At 45.1% G+C, this 15,769-nt stretch overlaps 1 protein-coding gene across 1 annotated transcript; it reads right to left on the reverse strand.

Annotated features, from left to right (window-relative positions):
- Nucleotides 1-5,012: 5,012 nt before the first annotated feature.
- On the reverse strand, nucleotides 5,013-11,653 carry LOC108412875 (induced myeloid leukemia cell differentiation protein Mcl-1 homolog). Its single transcript, XM_017685108.2, has 3 exons — nucleotides 11,237-11,653; nucleotides 7,288-7,538; nucleotides 5,013-5,515 (listed from the first exon to the last, which is right to left on the reverse strand). The coding sequence occupies exons 1-3, from the start codon at nucleotides 11,595-11,597 to the stop codon at nucleotides 5,399-5,401; spliced, it is 729 nt and encodes a 242-aa protein (XP_017540597.1). The 5' UTR covers nucleotides 11,598-11,653; the 3' UTR covers nucleotides 5,013-5,398.
- Nucleotides 11,654-15,769: the final 4,116 nt, after the last annotated feature.

The raw sequence follows: 15,769 nt of genomic DNA on the forward strand, positions 1-15,769 counted from the left end.
TCTGCATCGCTGTGGTTCTGTTGCTAAGCGATCGCACTATTTGTAAATAACTCTGACTAAGAAAGAATGATGTAAATTCTCCAGACGTCACGTTACAGCACATGCCCTCCCTCTCTCTGCTACAAGACACCGCACCAAAAAGGGTTCTACTGTTACAAGCTTGAGATTATGCACAATAGCAGAACCCTTTTTGGTGCTATATAAATCCAACACATTCTCCATCAACCTGAACTGGCACCGCAGTCGGTTCCAATTAGCGTCACAGTCCGGTGGAGTCAGACTCGGTGTGAAGCACAGCTTTTTGGTGTGCCTGTAAACGAACAGACCTCAGTGGTGCAGCTCGTTTACAGCTGCTGTATATTCTACAACGCAGGATTACAGGATTACAGGATTAGAACCAAAACTATTGAGAAGGTTCAGGTGTACTGCGACGGCCTGGGGACTGTGTACAGAGGGCAGTTACTCTAATACGACCCAGCACGGCTGCAAATCCCCTCTATATCAAAACCCAGCGTCCAGTCACTGTTTCGGTTCTAAATCAGAGCGTCGGAAAGACCACAGAGCAGAAACTCCACTGCTGTCCAAATACTTACGGACGACACTTCCCCAGATCACTTACGTTCCATTTATTTTTAGCTCTGGTTCTCATATGACACAGCCACATCAGGCACCCTGACCACTGAAGTCATTCTGCTGAACTCAGCGTTCTGGGAAGAATCACCACCACCTCACCCTGCGAGGAACACAAAGTTCCCTGAGCACATTTCCCACTGAGTGTTTCGGAATACTCTGATTTATGAGGTCACTGAGGAACCAAAACATAAATAATGCTATAATAACAGACTGATGGCCAGCTAACACGTAACACCCTGCTCATTGAAAAGGCTTCAACACTGTGATGGGTCACCACGTCACAAAGGCTTCAGGGCTGAAAAAGACCCGGAAAACATCAGGCCTGGCTCCAAAGGTCAGGATGTACATTTACCCAGTCGCCCGAGGACTAAATAACACCTTTCCTTCAGGATTTGCGGATTTTTCTCTTGATCCTGATTCAGAGTCCCACTCACTCCTCTATGTTTCATTCAGTTATTAATAATTCTGTTGATCGGGCAGCTCAGAACATCTGTGTCACCGGTATTTTGTGCTTTAATGGCTGGTTAATTTAAGATTTTATCAAAATAATGCCAAAATATCATTTTTATTACTGATTTTAAACAGTTATACAAGGTCACCTGATCAGCCAACGAGTCAGATGACTTACAGAATCCTCAGTTTTAGACACAATGTCACTGGAGTCACCGTCACTGGTGTTACACCGTCACTGGAGTCACCGTCACTGGAGTTACACCGTCACTGGAGTCACCGTCACTGGTGTTACACCGTATTCATACATTAAGCTCCTTTCTGCATGTACGATAATAGATCTTAATGGACATTTACGGCGTTTGGCTGACGCTCTTATCCAGAGCGACTTACAATCTGATCATTTTACACAGGCAGGCCAAGGCGGTGTTAGGAGTCTTGCCCAAGGACTCTTATTGGTATAGTGTAGGGTGTTTACCCAGGTGGGGGATTGAACCCCAGTCTACAGTATAGAAAGCAGAGGAGTTACCCACTACACTACACCGACCGCTATATACCCACTACACTACACTAACCACCATATACCCACTACACTATACCAACCACTATATACCCACTACACTACACCGACCACTATATACCCACTACACTACACTAACCACCATATACCCACTACACTATACCAACCACTATATACCCACTACACTACACCGACCACTATATACCCACTACACTACACCAACCACTATATACCCACTATACTAACCAACCACCATATACCCACTACACTACACCAACCGTTATATACCCACTACACTATACCAACCACTATATACCCACTACAATACACCGACCACTATATACCCACTACACTACACCAACCACTATATACCCACTACACTACACCGACCGTTATATACTCACTACACTATACCAACCACTATATACCCACTACACTACACCAACCGTTATATACCCACTACACTATACCAACCACTATATACCCACTACACTACACCGACCACTATATACCCACTATACTAACCAACCACCATATACCCACTACACTACACCAACCACTATATACCCACTACACTATACCAACCACTATATACCCACTACACTACACCAACCACTATATACCCACTACACTATACCAACCACTATATACCCCCTACACTACACCAACCGCTATATACCCACTACACCAACCGCTATATACCCACTACACTACACCAACCGCCAGTGGCGCAAAAAGGGGGTATGCAGCGTATGCGGCGCATATGGGCGCTGCACTAGAGGGGCGCCGGAACGATGCCGGAACATTATTTCTAGTCTGCATTTTCTGTAAGAGCTGTTTGTTCACGTCTGATAATACACATCAAAAACCAGCACAGCACTAATCAGGCGCCCATTCACTTCTCAAAGTGGTTGAAAGACAGCAGGTTGGTCAGTTTATACGCTTTACTCACCTACGTCACCTCTGTCTACCAAAACGAGACTGTAGGGTACGAAAGTAGCGTTGGACCACTGGGTTCTAGCAAAGCTGCCTCACTGCTGCGTTCCCAAACGCACTTATTCAAAAATAAAGGAATCTAATTGAAGGTCAAACCTTCCATAGTTTCCCCAGAGATCCCGAACTTCACCGGGAATAGATTCACACCATCAGAAGAGATCGCCTAACTAAGGCTAGCCATGTTAATATTACCCAGCCAGCCAGATGAATGATAGCAGTGAGGCAGCAAGCTAACGCTAAAGCTAAACTGGGTTCTCCAGCTACGACCTGATTAACCCTGAACTGCTTATTTTCTCGGTTTAACTTCAAAACCAGTGACATTAGTCGAGCCACAGCTCTTTATAGTAGCCTGTTTAGCTAGCTAACCTAGCCAGTCAACACTCTAGCTAATATGCTAACCGTGGCGGCCTGGTCTAAAGCTCAGCTCGCTGGTGGCACTAAATCAGCTTAAACTCTTAGTTTCCAGCCTCATTCACACACATTCAGCCTGTAACTGTTTTAGTTGAGTTTTCCTTTACATTTTTATTTATTTTGTCCTTTTATTTATTTAATTTTCTGTTTTACCCTTTTATTTATTTTATTCCATACTTTTCACCTTTTACCTTTTTATTTCATTTATTTCTTCCTTTTATTTATTCTGTCTTCTGTTTTACTGTTTATTTTATTTCCATAATTTACTTTTTTATATAAACTTGGTTTTAACCCTCTTTCTTTGTGCTTATATTTTATTATTCTAATTATTAATCTCTATTTTATTGCGTTACATTTTAGCCTGTCCACTTATCAGTTTATTCTGAATTATTTTATTTCTTCTTAATTAAATCCTCATTGCTTGTTTTTGATCTTACAATTTAATTTGTATTCTGTTTATAAAGTTCCTTATTTTAGCTTGCCTGCTTAAATATTTGATTTTAATTTTAATTTTAATTTAATTTAAACCACTATATACCCACTACACTATACCAACCACTATATACCCACTACACTACACCGACCGCTATATACCCACTACACTACACCGACCGCTATATACCCACTACACTACACCGACCGCTATATACCCACTACACTATACCAACCGCTATATACCCACTACACTACACCGACCGCTATATACCCTCTACACTATACCGACCGCTATATACCCACTACACTATACCAACCACTATATACCCACTACACTACACTATACCAACCACATGTTAAGATTATTTAGTTTTGGGATGAAAGAAACTGATTTTTAAAAATACAGTCACCTGAAATCCCACTCCAAATGGAGAACGACTGCCAAATGCCTCTAAACTACCACACCGGACAAAGCCTCCTGGGTATTTTGGGGAAAATGTGCCAGTTCAGTCAAATGCCAGTTGAAACTTTGTCTTTTCCGAAATTCTGTAAAGCTGCTTTGTGACAACATCCGTTGTAAAAAGCGTTTCAAATAAATTAGATTTGATTTGATTCCGGCACCTTAACAACCTTGTAATTCGCCCGATGCGGCGACGTTCCATGTAAATTGTGCACAGAGCACAATATACTGTTTTTGGGACTTTTTTGTTTACCACAGAATTTTCATTTCCAATCAATAATTACTGCTCAGCTGGTCTAAACTGGCCTGGTGCTGGTTTGGCCGGTTACCCAGAATGGTCAAGCTGGTCCAAGCTGGTTTTTCTATCAGGGACGACGCCAACGACACAATGACCCACCTATAAACAGACTCGCCCGGTTGAGCAGGTTACTCTGCTGGGAGCGTTCTCAGGCTCCCCGGGTTCTAGGTTCTCTCAGGCTTTTATATAATCCCTCAGCACTCCATGTGATACATCAGGAAACCAGCTCATAGCTCAGAAAGCAGCAGCTAAGATGGCTTTGAGCACTTTTAGAACTTTGCATACTTTGGATCCTAACAGTAGGAACCAGAGGTAGTGACAGACATGGTATGATCAGGTTCCATATAGAGCCATGAAGTCAGAACCATTGCATGATTAAAGAGTTCCCTGCATGATGAAATGGTTCTTCAGATTGATGGAGATTGTGCTGTATTTGGGCCTATACAGAACATTTTCTATATTGCACCACAAAAGGTTCTTCAACTGGGCCAAGCTTGACTTCACACCAATACTAGAACCCTGTTTGGTGCTATATAGAAACATTTCTAAAACCATCCACATCTCATTCTCCATTAAACTGAAGAAGCATTTCATCATCACCTTTAATCACTCCAATGGGTCTGAGTGTCCATGGTTCTATATAGAACCACTGCCTCCAGTGAAGAACCATCTTTAATGGTGATTTAGCTAGCCTACATGTTTGTCAGGGTCATTACCTGTTAGCTACACTAGCCTCGGCGCTCCGGTGCTGGAACTAAAACCTTTTCCCTGAAGGTGATGAAGTCTATTAAACGTACACAAACACAGAGTCTGAGTGGAAGGAAAGGTTTATTCACACCCCACAGTGGTGCACGAGTTCATTTCTTACAAAAATAAAACTTTAGACTGTACACACGGAGCTGGACCTGCTTCCTCTCTCAGCAGCACCGAATCACCCACGATCCGGCGCAGGAAAGAAGCTCATACTATCACACAAGAAGTTACATAAACAATAAACTCAGGATCATGAATATCATGACCAGCATTTCCGGCCACTTAAATAAAGCTCTTCTTTTCCTCTCCGCTGAGACGTGCTACAGGGCTAGCACAATCGAAGGGCCCTGACTGGCCGGCCAGCTGATGGTGGTCTCCCAGAGGGGAGGGATCACAATCGGACCCGAACATTCGTGGTAACTGCGCTGGGGCACCAACCCAATCAGCGCATCAGTAGTGCTAGCCCCGCCCCCAGGCCAGCGAATCCCGCGAAGGCCATAAGAGCGTTCCGTACGCGTGACTCGGAGTCGTCTTCACGGAAGAACTCCACAAAACCTCCCTGAAACACAGGAATAAACAAACAGTGGGTCATTACACGAGACATTCCCGAGCACCAAGAGACGGGTTCTGTTCACCAGCAACATCACTGGTCAACTCCACTCCACACAGAGCAGATAAACACTCAGCTCTTCTGAAGATCAACAAACCCCTGGTCAGTACAGCACAGGGCCCAGTGAAGGGCAGTACGGACGCCGTGCTACCCGAGTGCAGGTCATGAGAACTCCGTCTCAGATCACATGACCATGCTGCTCTATCTGACTGCATAATGAAAGAGCGGAAAAACCGAGCTCAGCTACGGTCAGACCGTCTCCCGTTACTGACCACAGCCCTCAGTGGGGTCTCATTCACTTCAGTATGAGACCAAACTAAGGCCTTGGACTTCATCGCTTCAAACATCTGAAGAATGATTCATTTACAAACCCTGCTGAGCTGCGTCCACGAGCTGGGTTAGGGTTTACATCGCCCTATCCCCTGGTCCACTGCTCTACCCAACAATACACCACATTACACCACCCTACCCAACACTGCCCACTAATACACCTCTCTACCCAACTCTGCCCATTAATACACCACTCTACCCAACACTGCCCACTAATACACCACCCTACCCAACACTGCCCATTAATACACCACCCTGCCCAACACTGCCCACTAATACACCTCTCTACCCAACACTGCCCACTAATACACCTCTCTACCCAACACTGCCCACTAATACACCACCCTGCCCAACAATGCCCACTAATACACCACTCTACCCAACACTGCCCACTAATACACCACTCTACCCAACACTGCCCACTAATACACCACCCTGCCCAACACTGCCCACTAATACACCACCCTGCCCAACACTGCCCACTAATACACCACCCTGCCCATTAATACACCACCCTACCCAACACTGCCCACTAATACACCACTCTACCCAACACTGCCCATTAATACACCACCCTGCCCAATACTGCCCACTAATACACCACTCTACCCAACACTGCCCACTAATACACCACTCTACCCAACACTGCCCACTAATACACCACCCTGCCCAACACTGCCCACTAATACACCTCTCTACCCAACATTGCCCATTAATACACCACTCTACCCAACTCTGCCCATTACACCACTCTACCCAACACTGCCCATTATTACACCACTCTACCCAACACTGCCCATTAATACACCACTCTACCCAACACTGCCCATTAATACACCACTCTACCCAACACAACCATAACTATCCTATGCCATCCAATATTACCTCATTGTACCCAATATTACTCTAATAATGAGTATACTACACTTAACTAAAGCAAACACTACCCATCGTTACACCAAACTATCAGACACCACGCCATTCTACCAAACACTACCCGTCATTACACCATACTATCAGACACCACGCCATTCTACCAAACACTACCCGTCATTACACCATACTATCAGACACCACGCCATTCTACCAAACACTACCCGTCATTACACCATACTATCAGACACCACGCCATTCTACCAAACACTACCCGTCATTACACCATACTATCAGACACCACACCATTCTACCAAACACTACCCGTCATTACACCATACTATCCACTACTATTCAATACTACCAGTTCCTAAACATATTACCCATTACCACACCACACAGCCCAATACTACACTACATAACCCTATACTATCCTATACTCTACACTACCCTCTAGCCCCGTTTTGGCTGTTATTCTGGTAAAGGTATGAGTGAATATATAGGTCCCCTGTACTCACCCAGGCTTTGTTGTTGATGAGCCACTGTCGCTGGTCTGTACTGAGGTACGTTGAGATGTGTTGTATGACGTTCTCCACACACTGCTCTCTGCCTGCTTCCTTCATCTGCTCACAGACCACCGCACCAAACGCCACCAGACTGGCAATCCGCCCCCAGTTGGTGGTCCCATCATTGAACAGGGTCTTCGCCACACTGCTAATAAACTCCATGCTATCGTCTTGCTGCTCCAAACACAATCGCTGGACCATACCTGAGGAGAAACAGCACCACACATCAACCACTAGAGCTAAAGATTACCGGCTGACCTATCGCCTACTAATCTACCACCTCCTTCAGTTCCCCAGCGCCCACTCTCGAACATCAGAGAGCGCCCCCTACGCCTCCTGTAGTGTATTACAGTCTGTCAGAGTGACTGTGTGGATCATATGAACATTATAGAGCTTTTTAAATGAAACAGTAGAAGCCGTATCGCCCCCTACGCTTCCTGTAGTGTATTACAGTCTGTCAGAGCGACTGTGTGGATCATATGAACATTATAGAGCTTTTTAAATGAAACAGTAGAAGCCGTATCGCCCCCTACGCTTCCTGTAGTGTATTACAGTCTGTCAGAGCGACTGTGTGGATCATATGAACATTATAGAGCTTTTTAAATGAAACAGTAGAAGCCGTATCGCCCCCTACGCTTCCTGTAGTGTATTACAGTCTGTCAGAGCGACTGTGTGGATCATATGAACATTACAGAGCTTTTTAAATGAAACAGTAGAAGCCGTATCGCCCCCTACGCTTCCTGTAGTGTATTACAGTCTGTCAGAGTGACTGTGTGGATCATATGAACATTATAGAGCTTTTTAAATGAAACAGTAGAAGCCGTATCGCCCCCTACGCTTCCTGTAGTGTATTACAGTCTGTCAGAGCGACTGTGTGGATCATATGAACATTATAGAGCTTTTTAAATGAAACAGTAGAAGCCGTATCGCCCCCTACGCTTCCTGTAGTGTATTACAGTCTGTCAGAGCGACTGTGTGGATCATATGAACGTTATAGAGCTTTTTAAATGAAACAGTAGAAGCCGTATCGCCCCCTACGCTTCCTGTAGTGTATTACAGTCTGTCAGAGCGACTGTGTGGATCATATGAACGTTATAGAGCTTTTTAAATGAAACAGTAGAAGCCGTATCGCCCCCTACGCTTCCTGTAGTGTATTACAGTCTGTCAGAGCGACTGTGTGGATCATATGAACATTATAGAGCTTTTTAAATGAAACAGTAGAAGCCGTATCGCCCCCTACACTTCCTGTAGTGTATTACAGTCTGTCAGAGCGACTGTGTGGATCATATGAACATTATAGAGCTTTTTAAATGAAACAGTAGAAGCCGTATCGCCCCCTACGCTTCCTGTAGTGTATTACAGTCTGTCAGAGCGACTGTGTGGATCATATGAACATTATAGAGCTTTTTAAATGAAACAGTAGAAGCCGTATCGCCCCCCTACGCTTCCTGTAGTGTATTACAGTCTGTCAGAGCGACTGTGTGGATCATATGAACATTATAGAGCTTTTTAAATGAAACAGTAGAAGCCGTATCGCCCCCCTACGCTTCCTGTAGTGTATTACAGTCTGTCAGAGCGACTGTGTGGATCATATGAACATTATAGAGCTTTTTAAATGAAGCAGTAGAAGCCGTATCGCCCCCTACGCTTCCTGTAGTGTATTACAGTCTGTCAGAGCGACTGTGTGGATCATATGAACATTATAGAGCTTTTTAAATGAAACAGTAGAAGCCGTATCGCCCCCTACGCTTCCTGTAGTGTATTACAGTCTGTCAGAGCGACTGTGTGGATCATATGAACATTACAGAGCTTTTTAAATGAAACAGTAGAAGCCGTATCGCCCCCTACGCTTCCTGTAGTGTATTACAGTCTGTCAGAGCGACTGTGTGGATCATATGAACATTATAGAGCTTTTTAAATGAAGCAGTAGAAGCCGTATCGCCCCCTACGCTTCCTGTAGTGTATTACAGTCTGTCAGAGCGACTGTGTGGATCATATCATCCACTATCTAGTTTCACTTCTTTTGGTTTTGATGCTCTTCCCACACCTACAGAGCTGCACTTTTTGTGGCGCAATGCAAACAAGCATAGCGAATATTTGCATCAAGATCCAATGCAAATATCATTTCCATTCCTCGTTCCTACAGCAAACACAGCGCTGCCGTTCATCCACGCCACCGCCGGATGGTTCTAATCGTGTGTAAACATCTCTGCAGCAGGAAATGTTTGGGACTATTGTGGCCTGGCCGTGGCTCTTCACGTCCCACAGCCTGTTCACTCCGAGTGCGCCGACTCGAAGGTGTTGACCTATAGCACGAAAATCCCCTGAACAGGTCACAAAAACCCAGAGACCTTTAGCGCCTCCGGGGCTGCCCCCGCAGGTGAGGCTGCTGCTGGGGTGGGATTGTTTTGGCGTGGTTTTCCTGGCTGCGTGGGCGGGAGAGTTTCGGCAGGGCTGATAAACAGGTTAAACGCTCAGGCTAATCTGATCTGATCTGATCACACCTCCAGAGCTGGGGGGGGGGGGTTGGGCTCAGAGTGAACCAGTATAACCCTGAACTGATCACGATCACCATCACCATCAATACAGCACAGAGCAGGCCAGTCTGATCGGAAGACACTGAGCAGTGAATCTAATGTAACAGAAGTCAATACGCTGCAGTGTTTCCTACAGAGCACAGCTGAGGTCACGCATAACATAAGGCTGTATAACATAACGGCTAATATGATCACGCACTGCAGTGAGTGGTTACGTTATTTCATGCAATTATATTAAAGGTAACGTGAAGTAAAGGCAGCCTCACGCCTTCTAACGCTCCGCGGTGCCTTCTAACGCTCCGCGAGGTGGGAAATGAACATTAAAGGCCTCACAATGTGCTGTGATGTGGTATAATGTGGTCTAGTGCCATAAAATATAATAAAAATAACAATAATAATAATAATAATAATAATGATGATGATGATGTGACGTACAAGGCAAAATTTCCCCGACGTGGTTTATGTTTAATCTGCCGTTTTCGTTTCTAACCACCGCTGGAAATTCCCGACCAGGACTGGGTTTAATCCAGGACTGGGAAACTTGGCTTAACTTCTGCTTTTTTATCATTTCCCCTTGTGTTTAATAATTCCACGGACAGGCGTGTGGTCATTTACCACCCCTGTCACACACACAGGACGACATCCTGCACAGGACCGCCAGCAAAGCCATTACCCGGCACTGCATTAAAGCTGCAGTCTGCGTTTGGATTAAAGGTGCGGTAAAGGCTGTGCAGCGCACGAGCGCGTCTGCGCCTCTGGTTTGGGCGCCGCTCTTCCAGCGAAGTGCATGCGCTGCTGATAAGCTCAGGCTGTTAGAGCGGAACTGGGCCTCAGTTCCAGGAACCCTCTTACCACACAGCCCAGCCCAGCCCAGCGCAGCGCAGCCCAGCAGAGATAAAGACACTGCAGATCTGAGTGAACACACACCCACTGACTCATCCGCGCCCACGGAAACCAGCTGCGACCAAAAATAAACACAAACAAGCAAATAAACAAACAAACAAGGCCCGTTAGCGATGCAGGGAGCTGCGGGGCAAAGCAAGGCAATGCACCGAGTACAACAGCAACACGGAGCGGCGTTCAACTCATCAAAAAACGGCTGGAAACGTCCAAACTACAAACACGACCCCACCAAAACGCTCTTACAGCGCAGAGGCCCCGCACAGGCCCCGCATAGACCCCGCGCAGGGCCCCTCAGCCGATCACCTCGCCATCCCCCCTACTCGCCTTCCTTTACTTGTAACTCCCCGTTCCACCTTAAATGGCGCTGCAGCTGCACTACGGCGCCACTGGCACCACAACGCAGCTGCTGCGCCATTTAAGGTGGAACGGGAAGATCCGAAAGCGCCGCCGTGTTTACTCACCGTTGTACGCGATGCTGTGCTTGAGGATCACCCCCTCCACCACCCTGCTCATCGTGCCGTGGGCGGGGTGCTGGTCCCGGGTCTTCTGGCCGATATATCCGCGGTAAAAGCCCCCGATGAGCCGCCGGGTCTCCTCCACCAGGGCGCTGCCGCCGAAGTCGGGCACGAAGTCGTCGGACTCCGGGGACTCGGGCAGCGACCCTCCGGCCATGGCGGCCTTGCTAGCGGGTCCGGGCGCTGCCTGTAGTCCCTCCAGGCCGCGGTCGGGCCGGTCCGGGCGGTCCAGCTGGCTCTCCGAGCCCTTGTTGAACGGGATCCTCCCCGCTCCGTTACAGAACAGGCTGATGGCGGCGCTCTCCATGCTGACGAGGCTGATGCTGCTGCTGCTTCCGCGACCACGACTGGACTGCGGCGGAAGCGGCGGCGCCCCGCGCTCTTATACAGGGGGCGTCACCAGCCGCGCGCAGCGCGTCACCAGGCCGCTCCGCTTACGGGCAGAACTTTCCGAGAGCAGAAACGACGTCAAACGACGTCAAACGACCACCGCGCCTTCCCCGTTCCCCTTAATAACACATTTATTACACTTATTCCACTCCACTCTTCCCTTCCTCGTTCCCCTTAATAACACATTTATTACACTTATTCCACTCCACTCTTCCCTTCCTCGTTCCCCTTAATAACACATTTATTACACTTATTCCACTCCACTCTTCCCTTCCTCGTTCCCCTTAATAACACATTTATTACACTTATTCCACTCCACTCTTCCCTTCCTCGTTCCCCTTAATAACACATTTATTACACTTATTCCACTCCACTCTTCCCTTCCCCGTTCCCCTTAATAACACATTTATTAAACTTATTCCACTCCACTCTTCCCTTCCTCGTTCCCCTTAATAACACATTTATTACACTCATTCCACTCCACTCTTCCCTTCCTCGTTCCCCTTAATAACACATTTATTACACTTATTCCACTCCACTCTTCCCTTCCTCGTTCCCCTTAATAACACATTTATTACACTCATTCCACTCCACTCTTCCCTTTCTCGTTCCCCTTAATAACACATTTATTACACTTATTCCACTCCACTCTTCCCTTCCCCGTTCCCCTTAATAACACATTTATTACACTTATTCCACTCCACTCTTCCTTCCCCTTTCCCCTTAATAACACATTTATTACACTCATTCCACTCCACTCTTCCCGTCCTCGTTCCCCTTAATAACACATTTATTACACTTATTCCACTCCACTCTTCCTTCTCCTTTCCCCTTAATAACACATTTATTACACTCATTCCACTCCACTCTTCCCTTCCCCTTTCCCCTTAATAACACATTTATTACACTTATTCCACTCCACTCTTCCCTTCCTCGTTCCCCTTAATAACACATTTATTACACTTATTCCACTCCACTCTTCCCTTCCTCGTTCCCCTTAATAACACATTTATTACACTTATTCCACTCCACTCTTCCCTTCCCCGTTCCCCTTAATAACACATTTATTAAACTTATTCCACTCCACTCTTCCCTTCCTCGTTCCCCTTAATAACACATTTATTACACTCATTCCACTCCACTCTTCCCTTCCTCGTTCCCCTTAATAACACATTTATTACACTTATTCCACTCCACTCTTCCCTTCCTCGTTCCCCTTAATAACACATTTATTACACTCATTCCACTCCACTCTTCCCTTTCTCGTTCCCCTTAATAACACATTTATTCCACTTATTCCACTCCACTCTTCCCTTCCCCGTTCCCCTTAATAACACATTTATTACACTTATTCCACTCCACTCTTCCTTCCCCTTTCCCCTTAATAACACATTTATTACACTCATTCCACTCCACTCTTCCCGTCCTCGTTCCCCTTAATAACACATTTATTACACTTATTCCACTCCACTCTTCCTTCCCCTTTCCCCTTAATAACACATTTATTACACTCATTCCACTCCACTCTTCCCTTCCCCTTTCCCCTTAATAACACATTTATTACACTTATTCCACTCCACTCTTCCCTTCCCCGTTCCCCTTAATAGACAAGGCAAGTTTATTTATATAGCACCTTTCATACACAACGGTCATTCAAAGTGCTTTACAAATGAAGAAATACAGAACAATGTAATTAATGTAAATAAAATAAAATTTATGTAAATTAAAAAAAAATTAAAAGACATAATTAAAACAATAGATTTAAAATAAGTTAATCAAAGTTAAAAGAAGGAGATAAAAAATTAGAATAAAAATAAGAAACATGATTAAAACAATAGATATAAAGAAGTTAAATGAATGAGGCCGTTACAGGATAACAGTGGATTAAACTGAGCTAAAGGCTTAAACAGGAAGGTCTTCATTCTGGATTTAAAGGTGTCGAGTGTTGGGGCTCTTCTGATGCTCTCTGGCAACTGGTTCCATTTCAGAGCAGCGTAGCTAAATGCCGCCTCTCCGTGTTTAGTTTTTACCTTAGGCTGCACTAACTGACCAGTTCCTGATGATCTGAGAGTTCTGCCCAGCTCATATTGCTGGAGCACATCTAATAAATATACTGGTCCTGCACCATTAAGACATTTATAGACCAGTAATAGTACCTTAAAGTCTATCCTGTAACATACTGGTATCCAGTGTAGGGATTTAAGGATAGGAGTGATGTGCTCCCTTCTTTTACTCCGAGTGAGACTCTGGCAGCTGCGTTTTGTATCAGCTGAAGCTGTTTGATTGTCTTTTTTGGGAGTCCGGTTAGGAGCCCATTACAGTAATCAATCCTACTAGAAACAAAGGCGTGGATGAGTTTCTCCAGCTCTGCTTTAGCCAGAAAATCTCTGATTTTATTGATGTTTTTGAGGTGATAGAAAGCTGATTTGGTGACAGCTTTGACATGACTGTTAAAAGTGAGATCAGAGTCCATTTGTACACCAAGGTTACGTACTAGTTCTTTAGATTTTAGGCCTCTCGAATCTAGATAGGCAGCTAGTCTGTGTCTTTCATTGCTATTCCCAAATAAAGTAATCTCTGTTTTATCTTTATTCAACTGCAGAAAGTTGTGTTTCATCCATTTGTTTATGTGCTCAAGGCATTTGCACAGTGAGTCTAGGGGACCGTAGTCATTTGGGCAGAGAGCCATGTAGATCTGAGTGTCATCTGCATAGCTGTGGTAAGATATCCCATAAGTGTGCATGATTTCACCCAGAGGAATCATATATAAATTAAATAAGAGTGGCCCAAGAATTGAACCCTGGGGTACACCACAGGTCACTGGCACAGTCTCAGAAACATTACCTTCCATTTCCACAAAGAAGTTCCTTCCTTGAAGGTATGAACTGAACCATTTTAGGACAGTTCCTGAGAGTCCAACCCAGTTCTCAAGTCTATCTATGAGAATTTTGTGGTCAATGGTGTCAAAGGCAGCGCTGAGATCGAGCAGTAGTAGAACAGACATGTTTCCTGAGTCTGTATTTAGGTAATTGATAACCTTAATTAGTGCAGTCTCAGTACTATGATTAGGTCGGAAGCCTGACTGAAATTTGTCTAGACAGCTATTTGTGGACAGAAAGTGCATAATTAGCTTGAAGACCATTTTTTCTATTATTTTTCCAATGAATGGTAGATTAGAAATTGGTCTATAATTATTTAACAGGCTTGTATCTAGAGTTTTCTTTTTCAAGAGAGGCTTCACAACTGCAGTTTTTAATGCACTCGGAAATACACCTGACATGAGTGAGCAATTTACTATTTGAGGAATGTTCACTAATATTGAGGAAAAGACATTCTTTAAAAACTTGGTTGGTAATGTATCAAGACTGCAAGTGGATGATTTGAGATGACTCACTGTATCAATTAAACCTTCTTCATTAATAACACTAAGCTGGGACATGTTGAACATGCTTTTGCGTGGTTTTGGAGAGAAGATCGTCTCGTTGGTAGATGTAGGCGTACAGATAGCTTGTCTGATGGTGTGAATTCTAGTATTAAAACATTTTGCAAACTCATTACATTTCTCAGTTGAAACTAGTTCAGGGGCCATATATGTAGGTGGGTTTGTTAGTCTGTCAACCATCGTGAAAAGCACTTAGCTATTGTTAACATTATTGTTAATAATGCTGGAGAAGAATGATTGTCTAGCCTTGCACATCATTCTATTGTAATCACGCAGCCTATCTTTGAAAACCTCTTTATGTGTGTGAAGGTTGGTTTTACGCCATCTGCGCTCAGCCTTTCTGCATTCTCTCTTTTGGTGCTGAACTGCAGCATCATTTCTCCATGTTTGAAGAATTCTCTCTTCCCGAAAAACAGATTGAAGTTGAACCTGACTCAGTCATGCAGGTTTCTCCTGTACAACATCCGGAGGATCCGACCCTTCCTCACCCGAGAGGCCACCCAGGTGCTCGTGCAGTCTCTGGTCATCTCAAGGCTTGACTACTGCAACTCACTCTTGGCTGGTCTTCCCATGCAGACCATCAAGCCTCTGCAGCTCATCCAGAACGCGGCAGCACGGCTCGTCTTCAATCTGCCCAAGTTCAGCCA

The sequence above is a fragment of the Pygocentrus nattereri genome, chromosome 11 (assembly GCF_015220715.1).
Source record: "Pygocentrus nattereri isolate fPygNat1 chromosome 11, fPygNat1.pri, whole genome shotgun sequence".
Lineage (NCBI taxonomy): Eukaryota > Metazoa > Chordata > Actinopteri > Characiformes > Serrasalmidae > Pygocentrus > Pygocentrus nattereri.